The 14,598-nt window shown below is 43.5% G+C and overlaps 2 protein-coding genes across 15 annotated transcripts in view; one reads left to right on the forward strand and one right to left on the reverse strand.

Annotated features, from left to right (window-relative positions):
• LOC130293890 (phospholipase A2 inhibitor and Ly6/PLAUR domain-containing protein-like) overlaps nucleotides 1-14,598 on the forward strand; it is a 116,718-nt gene that overhangs the window by 78,525 nt on the left and 23,595 nt on the right. Inside the window, exon 1 of one of the 9 annotated variants that reach the window (XM_056543120.1) lies at nucleotides 4,035-4,109. The exons of 7 other annotated variants lie outside the window; for them this stretch is intronic. The gene's annotated coding sequence lies outside the window, so the exon portion shown is untranslated. Of the gene's footprint in view, nucleotides 1-4,034; nucleotides 4,110-9,931; nucleotides 10,069-14,598 lie in introns of those variants that run through there. One more of the 9 variants, XM_056543119.1, reaches the window with a different exon arrangement.
• LOC130293889 (phospholipase A2 inhibitor and Ly6/PLAUR domain-containing protein-like) overlaps nucleotides 1-14,598 on the reverse strand; it is a 134,405-nt gene that overhangs the window by 35,961 nt on the left and 83,846 nt on the right. The window contains exons 1-2 of one of the 6 annotated variants that reach the window (XM_056543110.1): nucleotides 4,186-4,202; nucleotides 1,395-1,527 (exon numbers count right to left, since the gene is read on the reverse strand). The exons of 1 other annotated variant lie outside the window; for it this stretch is intronic. In XM_056543110.1, coding sequence (XP_056399085.1) covers nucleotides 1,395-1,449 — 55 coding nt within the window. In that variant the 5' untranslated portion in view covers nucleotides 1,450-1,527; nucleotides 4,186-4,202. Of the gene's footprint in view, nucleotides 1-1,394; nucleotides 1,528-3,075; nucleotides 3,309-4,185; nucleotides 4,279-14,598 lie in introns of those variants that run through there. 4 more of the 6 variants (XM_056543109.1, XM_056543104.1, XM_056543103.1 and 1 more) reach the window with 4 other exon arrangements.

The raw sequence follows: 14,598 nt of genomic DNA on the forward strand, positions 1-14,598 counted from the left end.
ATCTTATTATTGGATTATTTCTATGGTTGAAAATGTAAATACTATCAAACCAAATGAAGACTTAAAGGGGTACTCCACTAGAAAAAATTTTTTTTTTTTAAATCAACTGGTGCCAGAAAGTTGAACAGATTTGTAAATTACTTCTATTAAAAAATCTTAATCCTTCCAGTACTTATGAGCTGCTATATGCTCCACAGGAAGATCTTTTCTTTTTGAATTTCCTTTCTGCCTGACCACAGTGCTCTCTGCTGACACCTCTGTCCATTTTAGGAACTGTCCAGAGAAGGAGAGGTTTTTCTATGGGGATTTGCTCCTACTTTGGACAGTTCCTAAAATGGACATGTCAGCAGAGAGCACTGTGGTCAGACAGAAAGGAAACTCAAAAAGAAAAGAACTTCCTCTTGAGCACACAGCATCTGATTAGTACTGGAAGGATTAAGATTTTTAAATAGAAGTAATTAAAAAATCTGTTTAACTTTCTGGTACCAGTTGATTAAAACATTTTTTTTTCCAGTGGAGCACCCCTTTAAATGTATCTAGTAATAACTAGCTTTAAGAACCAGCTTTAAGGTCTGTATAGCTGTGTAGTCAGGGTAGTGCATGAATACACAAAGAATGGGACCTACAGAGAAGTTCCTGTCAAAACACTTAAAGGGGTAAACAATGTTTTTTTTTTTAAATCAACTGGTGCCACAAAGCTAAGCAGATTTGTAAATTACTACTATTAAAGAAATCTTAATCCTTCCAGTACTTATCAGCTGCTGTATGCTCCAGAGGAAGTTGTGTAGTTCTTTCCAGTCTGACCACAGTGCTCTCTGCTGACACCTCTCTCCATGTTAGGAACTGCTATGGGGATTTACTTCTGCTCTGGACAGTTCCTGACATGGACAGAGGTGGCAGCAGAGAGCACTGTGGTCAGACTGGAAATAACTACACAATTTCCTCTGGAGCATACAGCAGCTGATAAGTACTGGAAGGATTAAGATTTTTTAATAGAAGTAATTTATAAATCTGTATAACTTTCTGGTACCAGTTGATTTGACATTTTTTTTTCCCCACTGGAGAACCCCTTTTAATATACTTAAATGTAGGTCCATCTTTAGAGTGTCCTTCATATTGGTAGTTCTTTATGGATGGAACATGTGGAATACATCCATAAAGAACAATGTACAGCACATATTCTATATATTTACTTGGATAAGTCTAGTTTGGTCTTCGGGTAATATTTTATGGACCACTGTTATGTGTTGAGGGTGTCCTTCATATGGGTGTCTATAGATAGGAAAGGACTACGTAATAAAAATCAATGGGTGGCACATGCCTCTGCATATACATGAAATAATATAAAGGAAGAGTCTCTATACCACAATAAATATACTATATAAAGGTCTTACCTGTCCATGAGATGGCACAGAAGATAACAAGAGAGAGAATGAAGGATCCCATCATGGTGGAGATAACTGAAGTTAGTCGTCCGGTATCAGGTCTGATTCTCTGTCAGATCCACACGACTATTATATTTATATGCTAAAATATGGGCTGATAAACAATTACATTGTGTCAACATCAGCTCCTGTATGCCAAGTGTTTTATGCAATCTGACACCTACTGCCAAGTCAACTCATCCAAATGTAATTTTTTCCAAATGTTTTTGGCTTCTTTAAGATTGAGCCACATGATGACTTTATAGTACGTCCCTGACTAACAGGCCCGGCAGCGCGCCAAGCGTCCCATCACCACATTGAGATGATCAGGTCATGGTGATGCGAGGTTCAAGGCTAATGAAAGGGTTACTACAGGGGTATTCCAGGAAAAAACTTTTATATATATATATATATATATATATATATATCAACTGGCTCCAGAAAGTTAAACAGATTAGTAAATTACTTCTATTAAAAAATCTTAATCCTTTCAGTATTTATGAGCTTCTGAAGTTACGGTTGGGCTTTTCTGTCTAAGTGCTCTCTGATGACACCTGTCTCGGGAAACGCCATAGGTTTGCTATGGGGATTTGCTTCTCGGTTCCCGAGATAGGTGTCATCAGAGAGCACTTAGACAGAAAAGAACAACTCAACTTCAGAAGCTCATAAGTACTGAAAGGATTAAGATTTTTTAATAGAAGTACTTTACAAATCTGTTTAACTTTCTGGAGCCAGTTGATATATATAAAAAAGTTTTTTCCTGGAATACCCCTTTAATCCAACCCAAGTAACATTGGCCAAAATGGGCCTGTGATCTCCATGCAGAACCTGCATCCTGTGCAGGGCTGCTACTCCAGTCTCGGAAACCTCTGTGTTTCCAGGACTGGCGATGTGATGTCAGGCTACACCCCCTCCATTCATGTCTATGGGAGGGGACGTCACGCCCCCTCCCATAAACGTGAATGGAGGGGGCGTGGTGTGACATCACGAAGGGGGGGGTGTGTGACATCATGTCTCCAGTCCTGGAAACACAGAGGTTTCCGAGACTGGAGCAGCAGCCCGGCATAGAATGTAGTGATGAGCAGCAGGGGCCATATTCGAATTTGCTGTATTTCGTAAATATATTGACGATTGCCCCCCCCCCCCCTGGCAGTAGCACCCCCATCATCCATCGGCAGGATCATCCTCCTGGCACTGGCATCCTCATCGTCCAACAGCAGGATCTGCTGATGGAGGTGCTACTGCTGGGCTGGGGGGAGTGTTGCTGGGGGGGGGGGGAGGGGAGAGCATTAGGTAGGCAGCAGTTCCCCCACATTAGGTAGAAGTTTCCTCACATTAGATAGCAGTTTCCCCACTTTAGTTAGCATTGTTTTTCCACATTAGGTAGCACAGATTCCCCACATTAGGTAGCATAGATTCCCCACATTACGTAGCAGTTTCCCCACATTAGGAAGCATAGCCGAACACCCCCCCCCCCCGACACACACACAGATACGCACACACAGACACATGGACACACATAGACACAGACACACACACATAGACACACACACGGACACACACACACATAGCCACAGACACACGCACTCACACTCGCTAACACAGACACACACTCACTCACACAGACACACACACTCACTCACACACTTACTTTCCTGGCAGCGCTTCTTCTCTCCGGCGTCGGCCCAACGGGTGACGTCACTGACGTCCTCCTGGGCGGGCCTGTGGAGGGACGTCACTTGCGCGACATCCCTCATCAGACCCGGGCCGGCCACCAGCGCAGCTGCAATCGGGGGTCGGCGGTGCCGCAGAGGTAATGGGGTGCTAACGGACGGGAGCGAGCGCAGCTGAAGACGGGGGGGACACCTCGGGGGGGAAAAATGTGCAAAAGTGTCAACATTCAACTAAGACAAAATATTTCCAGAACATATGACCTAAATTATATCAGACAGGAAAACTATTGTCAGACATATTCCGGTGCAAATTGAGGAAGGACAAGGTGTTGTGTAAGCCTTGTATATGCACAGGGAGTCGGTAGCACTGAACAAACAATCCATTGCCTGGAGGAGAATATAAGGCAGACTGAATAGAGATCTGCAAAACTATAATGCAGAATGCAGTCCATTCATTAGGGCAATGGGACAACAATACTCAGTGGGGGGCACTAATGAGCCATCTTTTTGGAGTGGTTTCTCTAGGGGAGTAACCGTACAGAGGGGGAGGGGGGGGGGGGGGTAACAGTACTAAGGGGAATCTATTTCCAGTGGGAGCTTAGATGATGCCAAGATATCATTTAGTGTCTTGTGCTTCTATTATCTTCCTGCATCGTCCCCTTTTCATCCACAGGACCAACACCTGGAAGTGTTTATTTTACTGTTAACCATTCCCAGCATTCCATTGGCCAGAGACAATAGGTCATAAGTCACGTGGTCTCTAGGAGGCACAGCTATGCTGCAGTAAGTGTTTGGATAGTAGGATTAAAGGGATTTACTGAAGTAATGCTATCCACCCACCCACTACAGCATAGCCACGCCCCCTAGAGACCATGTGACTTATGACCTATTGTCTCTGGCCCATTAGAATGCTGGGAAAGGTCAGAGACAACAATAAAATAAACAGACTTGCAGTACAGCACTTCTGGGTGTGGGTCCTATCCATGAAAATAGGACAAAGCAGCAAACGGAGGTAATAGAAGCAAATTACACAGTATTATAACTTGGTATCATGGGCTCAAAGGATGAAGAAAACAAATCTGTAATACCCCTTTAAATATATCAAACGTATTCCTTAAACACAGAGGGGGAGATTTATCAAAGCCTGTCCATAGGAAAAGTTGCCCATAGCAACCAATCAGATCGCTGCTTTCATTTCTCAGAGGCCTTTTCACAAATGAAAGAAGCGATCTGATTGGTTGCTATGGGCAACTCAGCAACTTTTCCTCTGGACAGGTTTTGATTAATCTCTCTAAATGTTTTGTTTTACTGAATATTATTATGAGGGGGTTGTCTACAGAACCTACTATGCCGACTATTGTGTCCTTGTTGCACAAACATGAAGAAACAAAAGCAATGACACCTCGGGGGCTAAAAATGTGCAAAAGTGCCAACGTTCAACTAGGACAAAATAACAGAATGTTTCCAAAACGTATATCACACAGGGAAACTATTATAAGACATATTCTGGTGCAAGTTAAAGGGGTACTCCGGCCCTAAGACCTCTTATCCCCTATCCAAAGGATAGGGGGATAAGATGCCTGATAGCGGGGGTCCCGCTGCTGGGGATCCCCGCAACCTTTCATGCAGCACCCCGCTATCATCAGCCTCCTGACCGAACATCGCTCCGGGTCTGATGAATCGCTATCACTGTGCCGGAGCGGATGATAGTGGGGTGCTGCATGAAAGATTGTGGGAGTCCCCAGCGGTGGGACCCCCGCGATCAGGCATCTTATCCCCCTATCCTTTGGATAGGGGATAAGATGTCTTAGGGCCGGAGTACCCCTTTAGAGGGGTACTCCGCTGCCCTAGCGTTCAGAACATTTTGTTCAGAACACTTGGAGCAGGCGGCAGGGGTTGTGACGTCATGGTCACGCCCCTCATGGCATCACGCCATGCCCCCTCAATGCAAGTCTATGGGAGGGGGCCTGGATGTGTTGTCACGACCCCCGACGCCCAAACTCAGCCTTCTAAAAGAACGCGGGTGGTTCTGCACAGAGATCGCGGGGGGGGGGGGGGGGGGTCCCGCCGCTGGGATCAGATGAGACATCTTATCTTATATATCTAGGGGTGGAGTATCTCTTTAAGGAAGGACAAGATATTTTGAATTCCCTGTATGCACACGTAGAGTTGGGGGCACTGCTTTGTTTTGTTTCATTAAATGGAGGAGTTGTCTACAGAATCTACTATGCTGACTATACGAACACTCTTTTATCCAGGGCTCAACTTCCTTCAGGAACGCATGGGAACGGAGTTCCTGCACTTTTTCCACAGCAGGAACACTGTTCCGATTAGCAGGAGTTCTGCAGGACCAGGCTTTAAGTGGAAATCTTGGTTGAGTTCCCACACTTTTCCCCCAGGACTTGACCCCTGCTTTTAACCAATAATAACTGCGGATAGAACCAATAGAAGCGATGACAACATTGTATCCTTAGAAAACATGATACACAGATGTAAAGGAACAAAAGCAATGATACCTTGGGGGCTAAGAATGTCCATAAGTGCCAACAAAATGTAAGAGTTTGCGGACAAAATTTTCCAAAAATGTATGGCAACACAATAAAAATGTATTGTCAGACATTCAGGTGAGAATTGAGGACGTACAAGGTGCTTTGGAACTTCTGTCTACACACAATACAGAGAGAGCAGTGCGTGTTGCACAGAAAAGCATTTTTACAGCAGCGATTCACCTCAAGCCCAAAACCAGCCTAGAAGCACTGATAGGGAAGGGAGAGAGATTGAGAGAGAATGAGCAATTTTGGGTGTAGTACACAGCGACTGTGTGCTGCAGCACTGGTGTATACAACAAATGAAAAGCTAATAGTAGCCAGACAGTTAGGGTGAGCAGAAGACTAAAAGCCATCATCACCTGCTATTAATGCCTAATACAGGTTGCGTAGTGGAGCGTATTGCCCTCTATTAAGTGTAAACTGTGCGTACATAAGTGGTGTACCATTTTGTTCCTGTGAAAGTCTTAAGGGCCTAGTTACAGTGAAAGGCCAGCCAAAAGTACACATCTGCTGCTGTTCTAGACAAATACTGTTTTAAGTATAGTGAATCGTATTGTACTCTCCTCATAAGTGCATCCCATGCACGTAAATCTACTTGGTGTACCATTTTGTTCCTGTTATAGTCCTAAGGGCCTAGTTACTGTGAAAGGTCAGCCAAAAGTACACACCTGCTGCTGTTCTAGACAAATACTGTTTTAAGCGTAGGGGAGTGTATTGTCCTCCCCTAATATACGCACTAAGTATGTAAGGCAGAGAAGTGCCAAGACGTGCACAGAGGAGTGGCAGAGGCCTAAATTCATCAGGCGCATGCAGAGGTCACAGCAGACTAGGGACGAGTGGCAGCAGGAGTCGCAGCGAGAGGCCTGAGCTCCTGGTATCAACTAGCGGTCGTGTCTCGACCAGCAACCCATCTGCCGTCATTGACTGGTTAACTTGGTGATCCACTTCATCACAAGTGACATCTGACACCCCCAGTCAACAGTCGGTGGGTTCCTCAGACACAACCATCAGTTGGCATAGCCCAGGAGCAGTCCTTGTCCTCCAATTGCCTCTGTCCTATGCTATGTCCCATAGAAGTATCCTATGCTGTGGGTTCAGCTCCACTTTTTAGTCAGGACGATCTACTAGAGGACAGTGAGCAGCAACTGCCCAGCCAAGATGTGGAGAAGACATCCCCAGCTTCCTTCGCTAGGCTGGCAAGTAGTAATGAGGAGAGTGGCGTGGTAGGTGGTGTTGTCAGCGTTCTGGCTCCTGAAGCACACACTGTTGAAAAACCTGAGGAGGACTTCAGTGACGTGCAGACACAACTGGATGATGACGAAGCCGATCGCACTTGGGAGCCGGGTGCAGAAGGGGCTTTATCATCATCAGGAGAAGAGGGTAGCAGGTTGCCCGTGAGGCAGCAATTGAGCCAGCAAGGTGGTAGCATGGTTGGGAGTCAGCATGGTGGCAGCAGTGGGAAACCTGTAGCCAAATGTGCCCAGGGTAAACCACCTGCTTTGCGGCAGCCTACCTGCCCAGGAGGTAGTGGAACAGCAGTCCCTGGAGTCTATGGCAGTGACAGTCAGTCAGTCAGTGCGGACTGTTGAGGGAGAAATCATCTACTCTGCGGTGTGGCAGTTTTTCATCAATTATCCGAAGGATGTTAAAATGGCCACATGTAATTTTAAAAAATATCTTTAATCTTATTAATTGTGAGGCCCTTTGGTCTCGTAAGGCTGCCGCCACCTCCAGGCTGTGTCATTCTGTCCCCATATAGTCTGTTCTTGCGGCTGCCACCTCCAGGCTTGGTCATTCTGCCACATTTTGGTCTCCTCATGCTGGTGCCACCTCCAGGCTGTGTCATTGTGCCGCCATGTGGTCTCCTTATGCTGCTGGCACATTACATAAAACTTTTTATGCTAATTTATTAAACATCTTCAATTTAAATTTTAAAATATATCTTTAATCTTTTCAATTGTGAGGCCCTATGGTCTCGTCAGACTGTTGCCACCTCCAGGCTGGGTAGTTCTGCCACTATATGGTCTCCTCTTGCTGCCGCCAATTCCAGGCTGTGTCATTCTGCCACATTATTGTCTCCTCATGCTGCTGCCACCTCCAGGCTGTGTCATTGTGCCACCATTTGGTCTCCTCATGCTGTTGGCACCTTAAATTAAACTATTAACATTTTAATCCATCTAAAATCTCAATTTCAATTTTACAAAAATCTTTTCTATTGTGAGGCCTTATGGTCTCATCAGGCTGCTGCCACCTCTAGGCTCTGTCATTGTGCCGCCATGTGACTCTTTTCTTATATTGGGTTTTGTGGTCATACAGTATTAGTTCAAAGTAAACACTTCACACCCCTACCCCTTAATTCACACCCCTACCCCTTAATTCCCTGGTTGAACTTGATGGACATATGTCTTTTTTCGACCGTACTAACTATGTAACTATGTAACTATGTAACTATGTAACTTCGAGCACCTGGGACATTAAACTTGTGCATCTAATCAAAATCTAAAATTTAAATAAATAAAAAATTGGTGTAATCTTTTCAAGACTGAGGCCCTATGGTCGTCCACGTCATATATTACCTCTGAAATTACCACAAGAATCCAATGAAACAGGTTGGGGCGAGAACAATAAACCATAACTGATTAAATCAAACATTCGAACTTCCACAGTAGGGGGGGGGGAGAGGGGCTGAGAGGCAGGGTCTGGAACAGGTGGTAGCTTGCCTGACAGAGGATTTTAAGATACAAGTACGAGGTTTTTCACTGCAACCACTTCTAGCTTTATGGTCCCACTTATCCAATGGCACAGAAGCTGAATGTGCTCCTGTCCAAGTTGCTGGTATTGCAGTCCCTGCCTTTTCAAGTGGACACTCAGAGCATGGGGGTGCGCTGAGAGGAAGGGGCTGGAACAGGTGGTAGCTGGCCTCGCAGCGGACCGCCAGCTAGATTTTAAGATACAAATATGAACTTTTTGAATACAGAAAATTATACACTGAAGCAATTATACACTATTGGAGCTGGAATTACTGTGGCTGCTGGCACCAGACTCCACCAGGCACCTCAATAGAGATGAGCGAATGAAATCGGACAAATCAGAAAAATTTCACTCCTCTCTAGTCGTCGTTATATATTACCCAATGGAATTACCACAAGAATCAAATGAAACAGGTTGGAGCGATAACAGTGAACCATAACTGTTTAAATTAAACATTCGCTGAGAGGCAGGGGCTGGAACAGGTGGTAGCTCGCCTCGCGGGGGACCGCCAGCTCAATGCTCACCAGAATGGGTCCTCAAAAAAGGATTTATAAAAAATGTAAATAAATTCAAATAAAATAAAAATTACATAAAAATATCTCTTTAATCTCTTAAATTGTGACGCCATATGGTCTCCCGACCCTGCTGCCACATCCAGACTAAGGAGGCCTCTAGTGTGCAATTCAACGCATATAGAAGCCAATCTTGAGAGGGACCGGGCGCCGGACTGATGGTATGTATATTAGTCCGAGACCCCGCATCGGTCTCCTTTTTACCCGCACTATAACCCGATGTATTGGATTTAGTACGGGTGACCGTATTCCCTTAAAAAAACATGTTGCACAAACTTGAGGAAACAAAAGCAACGGCACCTTAGGGGCTAAAATGTGCAAAAGTGTCAACATTCAACTAAGACAAAATATTTCCAAACCATATGACCTAAATTATATCACACAGGAAAACTATTGTCAGACATATTCCGATGGAAATTGAGGAAGGACAAGGTGTTGTGAAACCCTTGTATATGCACAGGGAGTCGGTGGCACTGAACAAACAATCCATTGCCTGGAGGAGAATATAATGCAAACTGAATAGAGATCTGCAAAACTATAATGCAGAATGCAGTCCATTCATTAGAGCAATGGGACAAAATTACTCAGAGGGGGGCACTATGGAGTGGTTTCTCTAGGGGAGTAACAGTACAGGGGGGGGGGGGGGGGAGTAACAGTACTAAGGGGAATCTATTTCCAGTGGGAGCTTAGATCATGCCAAGATATCATTTAGTTTTATGTGCTTCTATTATCTCCATGCGCTGCGTTGTCCCCTTTTCATGCACAGGACCAACACCCGGAAGTGTTTATTTTACTGTTAACCATTCCCATGCGGCCAGAGACAATAGGTCATAAGTCACGTGGTCTCTAGGAGGCACAGCTATGCTGCAGTAAGTGTTTGGATAGTGAGGATTGAAGGGATTTTCTGAAGTAATGCTATCCACCGACCCACTACAGCATAGCCACGCCCCCTAGAGACCATGTGATTTATGACATATTGTCTCTGGCCCATTGGAATGCTGGGAAAGTTCAGAGACAACAATAAAATAAACAGACTTGCACTACAGCACTTCCGGGTGTGGGTCCTATCCATGAAAATAGGACAAAGCAGCGAACGGAGGTAATAGAAGCAAATTACACTGTATTATAACTTGGTATCATGGGCTCAAAGGATGAAGAAAACAAATCTGTAATACCCCTTCAAATATATCAAACTTATTCCTTAAACACAGTGGGGGAGATTTATCAAAACCTTTCCAGAGGAAAAGTTGCTGAGTTGCCCATAGCAACCAATCATATCGCTTCTTTCATTTCTCAGATTCCTTTTCAAAAATGAAAGAAGCGATCTGATTGGTTGCCATGGGCAACTCAGCAACTCTTCCTCTGGACAGGTTTTGATTAATCTCTCTAAATGTTTTGTTTCATTGAATATTATTATGAGGGGGTTGTCTACAGAACCTACTATGCCGACTATTGTGTCCTTGAAAAACATGTTGCACAAATTTTAAAATAAATTTTAAAATATATCTTTAATCTTTTCACTTGTAAGGCCCTATGGTCTCGTCAGGCTGTTGCCACCTCCAGGCTGGGTAGTTCTGCCACTATATGGTCTCCTCTTGCTGCCGCCAACTCCAGGCTGTGTCATTCTGATACTTTATGGTCTCCTCATGCTGTTGGCACCTTAAATTAAACTTTAAACATTTTAATCCATCTAAAATCTTCAATTTAAATTTTACAAAAATCTTTTCTATTGTGAGGTCCTGTGGTGTCCTCAGGCTGCTGCCACCTCTAGGCTCTGTCATTGTGCCACCATGTGACTCTCTATTATATTGGGTTTTGTGGTTATGCAGTATTAGTTCAAAGTAAACACTTTGAACACCCGGGACATTAAACTTGTGTATCTAATCAAAATTTTAACTTTAAAAAAAATCAATGTCATATATTACCTCTGGAATTACCACCAGAGTCCAATGAAATGGTTGGGACAATAACAATGAACCCAATAACAATGAACCATAACTGATTAAATCAAACATTCACACTTTCACAGTTGGGGGGGGCGCTGAGAGGCATGGTCTGGAACAAGTGGTAGCTCGCCTGGCGGAGGATTTTAAGATACAAGTACAAGCTTTTTCACTGCAGCCACTTCCAGCTTTATGGACCACTTATCCAGCGGCACAGAAGCTGAATGTGCTCCTGTTCAAGTTGCTGGTATTGCAGTCCCTTCCTTTTCAAGTGGACACTCAGAGCATGGGGGTGCGCTGAGAGGCAGGGGCTGGAACAGGTGGTAGCTGGCCTCGCGGCGGACCGCCAGCTCGGTTTTAAGATACAAGTATGAGCTTTTTCACTACAGAAAATTATACACTGCAGCAATTATACACTATTTGAGCTGGAATTACCGTGGCTGCTGGCCCCAGACTTGCCCTGCAATGGGTCCTTAATAGAGATGAGCGAATCAAATCGGACGAATCAAATTTTTTTTAAATTCACTCCTCTCTAGTCGTCGTCATATATTACCCTATGGAATTACCCAGGGGTCAAGTCCTGGGGGGAAAAAAAGTGTGGGAACTCACCAAAGATTTACACTGAAGGGTTTGTCCTACTAATGGGAACAGTGTTCCTGCTGTGAAAAAAGTGCAGGAACTCAGTTCCCATGCCTTCTTTCATACTTGAGCCCTGGAATTACCACAAGAATCAAATGAAACAGCTTGGAGTGATAACAATGAACCATAACTGATTAAATTAAACATTCCCTGAGAGGCAGGGGCTGGAACAGGTGGTAGCTCGCCTCGTGGTGGACTGCCAGCTCAATGCTCACCAGAATGGGTCCTCAAAAAAGGATTTTAAAAAATGTAAATAAATTCAAAATAAAAATTACATAAAAATCTCTCTTTAATCTCTTCAATTGTGACGCCATATGGTCTCCCAACCCTGCTGACACATCCAGATGCTCTGCAGCAGTGATTCTAATAGCGATGCTTGTAATTTGCATGTCATACTGAATAACTGTATTATTTCACTACCCCAGCACAGTCCCTATGTGTGTTACAATAAGGCAAAGTGTTCTACACCCCTATTGAGGCTCTCTGTAGGCCAGAAATAACCGTTTTTATTAGAGATTCGCCACAAATAAATTCCAACCTAAACTAATTTTTTGGGCAAATTTTGTCAAATCGTCATAATCTCTAGCTGTACCCCCTCGCAGTCAGACATGTTATACCCTATCCTTTGGATAGGAGATAACATGTCTCAGGGCCGAATACCCCTTTTTAAATATAAAAATATGAAAAAATAAATAAATAAAGCAAATCATGGATTGTCGTAAAGTAAACGTGTCGTCCCTTGTATCATATGATTAACTTTTCTATTGTTAAGCCTTCAGATTACAAATCTGCTTAACTTTCTGGCACCAGCTGATTAAAAAAAATAATGTTTTCCAGGGGAGTACCCCTTTAAAACTTGGCTCCATTACATTCCCCCACCAATATGTTTTTAAATTGTCCTTTGAGTATATGTTTTTATGGGTGGGTTTATTCATATGTATTGTATTGATTTTGCCAATAAAGTCCACACTTTGTCATATACTTTTGTACTTATTATTTTGATTTAAAGGGGTACTCCACGGGAAAACATTTTCCTTTTTAAATCAACTGGTGCCAGAAAGTTAAACAGATTTGTAAATTATTTCTATTGAAAAAACTTAATCCTTCCAGTACTTAATTCACAGAATCGGCGTAAATGATGTCAGCTACAGCCAAACTGATTATAGAATGTACCCAGGGCTGTGGACTAACCACTTCATCGAGAATAATTCACAGAAATAGATAATCACTGTCCTTAAAGGGGCACTCCGCTGCTCAGCGTTTGGAACAAACTGTTCCGAACGCTGGAGCCGAGAGCTTGTGACGTCATAGCCCCGCCCCCTCACGATGTCACGCCCCGTCCCCTCAATGCAAGTCTATGGGAGGGGGCGTGACAGCTGTCACGCCCCCTCCCATAGACATGCATTGAGGGTGCGTGGCGTGACGTCATGATGGAGCAGGGCTATGACGTCCCGAGCTCCCGGTGCCGGCTCCAACGTTCGGAACAGTTTGTTCCAAACGCTGAGCAGCGGAGTACCCCTTTAAGGAAGATAAAATGCAATGCTTTATAAATAACCAATATTAAAAACTATCAGACACTATGCAAGGAAAACCAAACTACACAAAAATAATAAAGATTTCACACGTGACTAGTGATGTGAAAGTGTCAAAGGTAGGTGTAACTGGGATGGGTAGATGTTAATGGGGTAGCAGTAGGGTGGGGTCAAGGTATAGGTTCAGGTACATAGGTAAACTGATGGATATTAAAGGGGTACTACCATGGAAACTTTTTTTTTTTTTTAATCAACTGGTGCCAGAAAGTTAAACAGATTTGTAAATCACTTCTATTAAAAATCTTAATCCTTCCAGTACCTTTTAGGGGCTGTATACTAAAGAGAAATCCAAAAAGAAATGCATTTTCTATGATGTCCTGACCACAGTGCTCTCTGCTGACCTCTGCTGTCCATTTTAGGAACTGTCCAGAGAAGCATATGTTTGCTATGGGGATTTTCTCCAGTTCCTAAAATAGACAGCAGAGGTCAGCAGAGAGCACTGTGGTCAGGGCATCACAAGACATGTTTTTTTTTTGGGGGGGGGGGGGGGATTTCTCTTTAGTATATAGCCCCTAAAAAGTACTGGAAGGATTAAGATTTTTTTAATAGAAGTAATTTACAAATCTGTTTAACTTTCTGGCACCAGTTGATTTAAAACAAAAAAAAAAAAGTTTTCCACGGTAGTACCCCTTTAAAGGAGTTGGGTCAAGATATAAATTAGGGTTCACAGATGGAATGATGGATTTTAAAGGGAAGTGCCCACCCTAAACACTAAAGGCCCCCATTAGTACTGTCCCTGCCTTTTGAGGGACCCATCTCCTTAATAGGATGGCCTCAACCAAGGTGCCGTTCCCTCCCTGAAAATAATGTGCTCAGGATAAAATAAAATAAATTGATAACCGGGGCGGGGAGAGGCAGGAGATGGTACAGCAGAATGAGTAGAATTGTCAGTAAAGCTCAGCATACAATGTTATTAGCAATAATCTATGTAGTACAATAATCTGATGATGAAATTGGATATAGTCAACACCTAGCTTGACACTAATTTATTCTTATGCTTCCAGTACTAATCAGCTGCTGTATGCTTCTTTTCTTTTAGAATTCCCTTTCTGTCTGACCACAGTGCTCCCTGCTGACACCTCTGTCCATGTCAGGAACTGTCCAGAGCAGGAGCAAATCCCCAAAGCAAACCTCTCCTGCTCTGGACAGTTCCTGACATGGACAGAAGTGTCAGCAGAGAGCACTGTGGTCGGCATACAGCAGCTGATAAGTACTGGAAGGATTAAGTAATTTATAAATCTGTTTAACTTTCTGGCACCAGTTGATTAAAACAAGTTTTCCACTGGAGTACCCCTTTATGCAGATAATTGTTGGTTAATAAGGTCAATAAAATAAACACATGTCTATACCAAGGCCAAAAATATACTGTATATTTTTAAAAATCAACACATAAATTAATGGGATAAAGTGCTCAAATGCTTTCCCACAGATAATATAAACTTACTTATTAGAATC

Source organism: Hyla sarda, chromosome 10 (assembly GCF_029499605.1).
Source record: "Hyla sarda isolate aHylSar1 chromosome 10, aHylSar1.hap1, whole genome shotgun sequence".
Lineage (NCBI taxonomy): Eukaryota > Metazoa > Chordata > Amphibia > Anura > Hylidae > Hyla > Hyla sarda.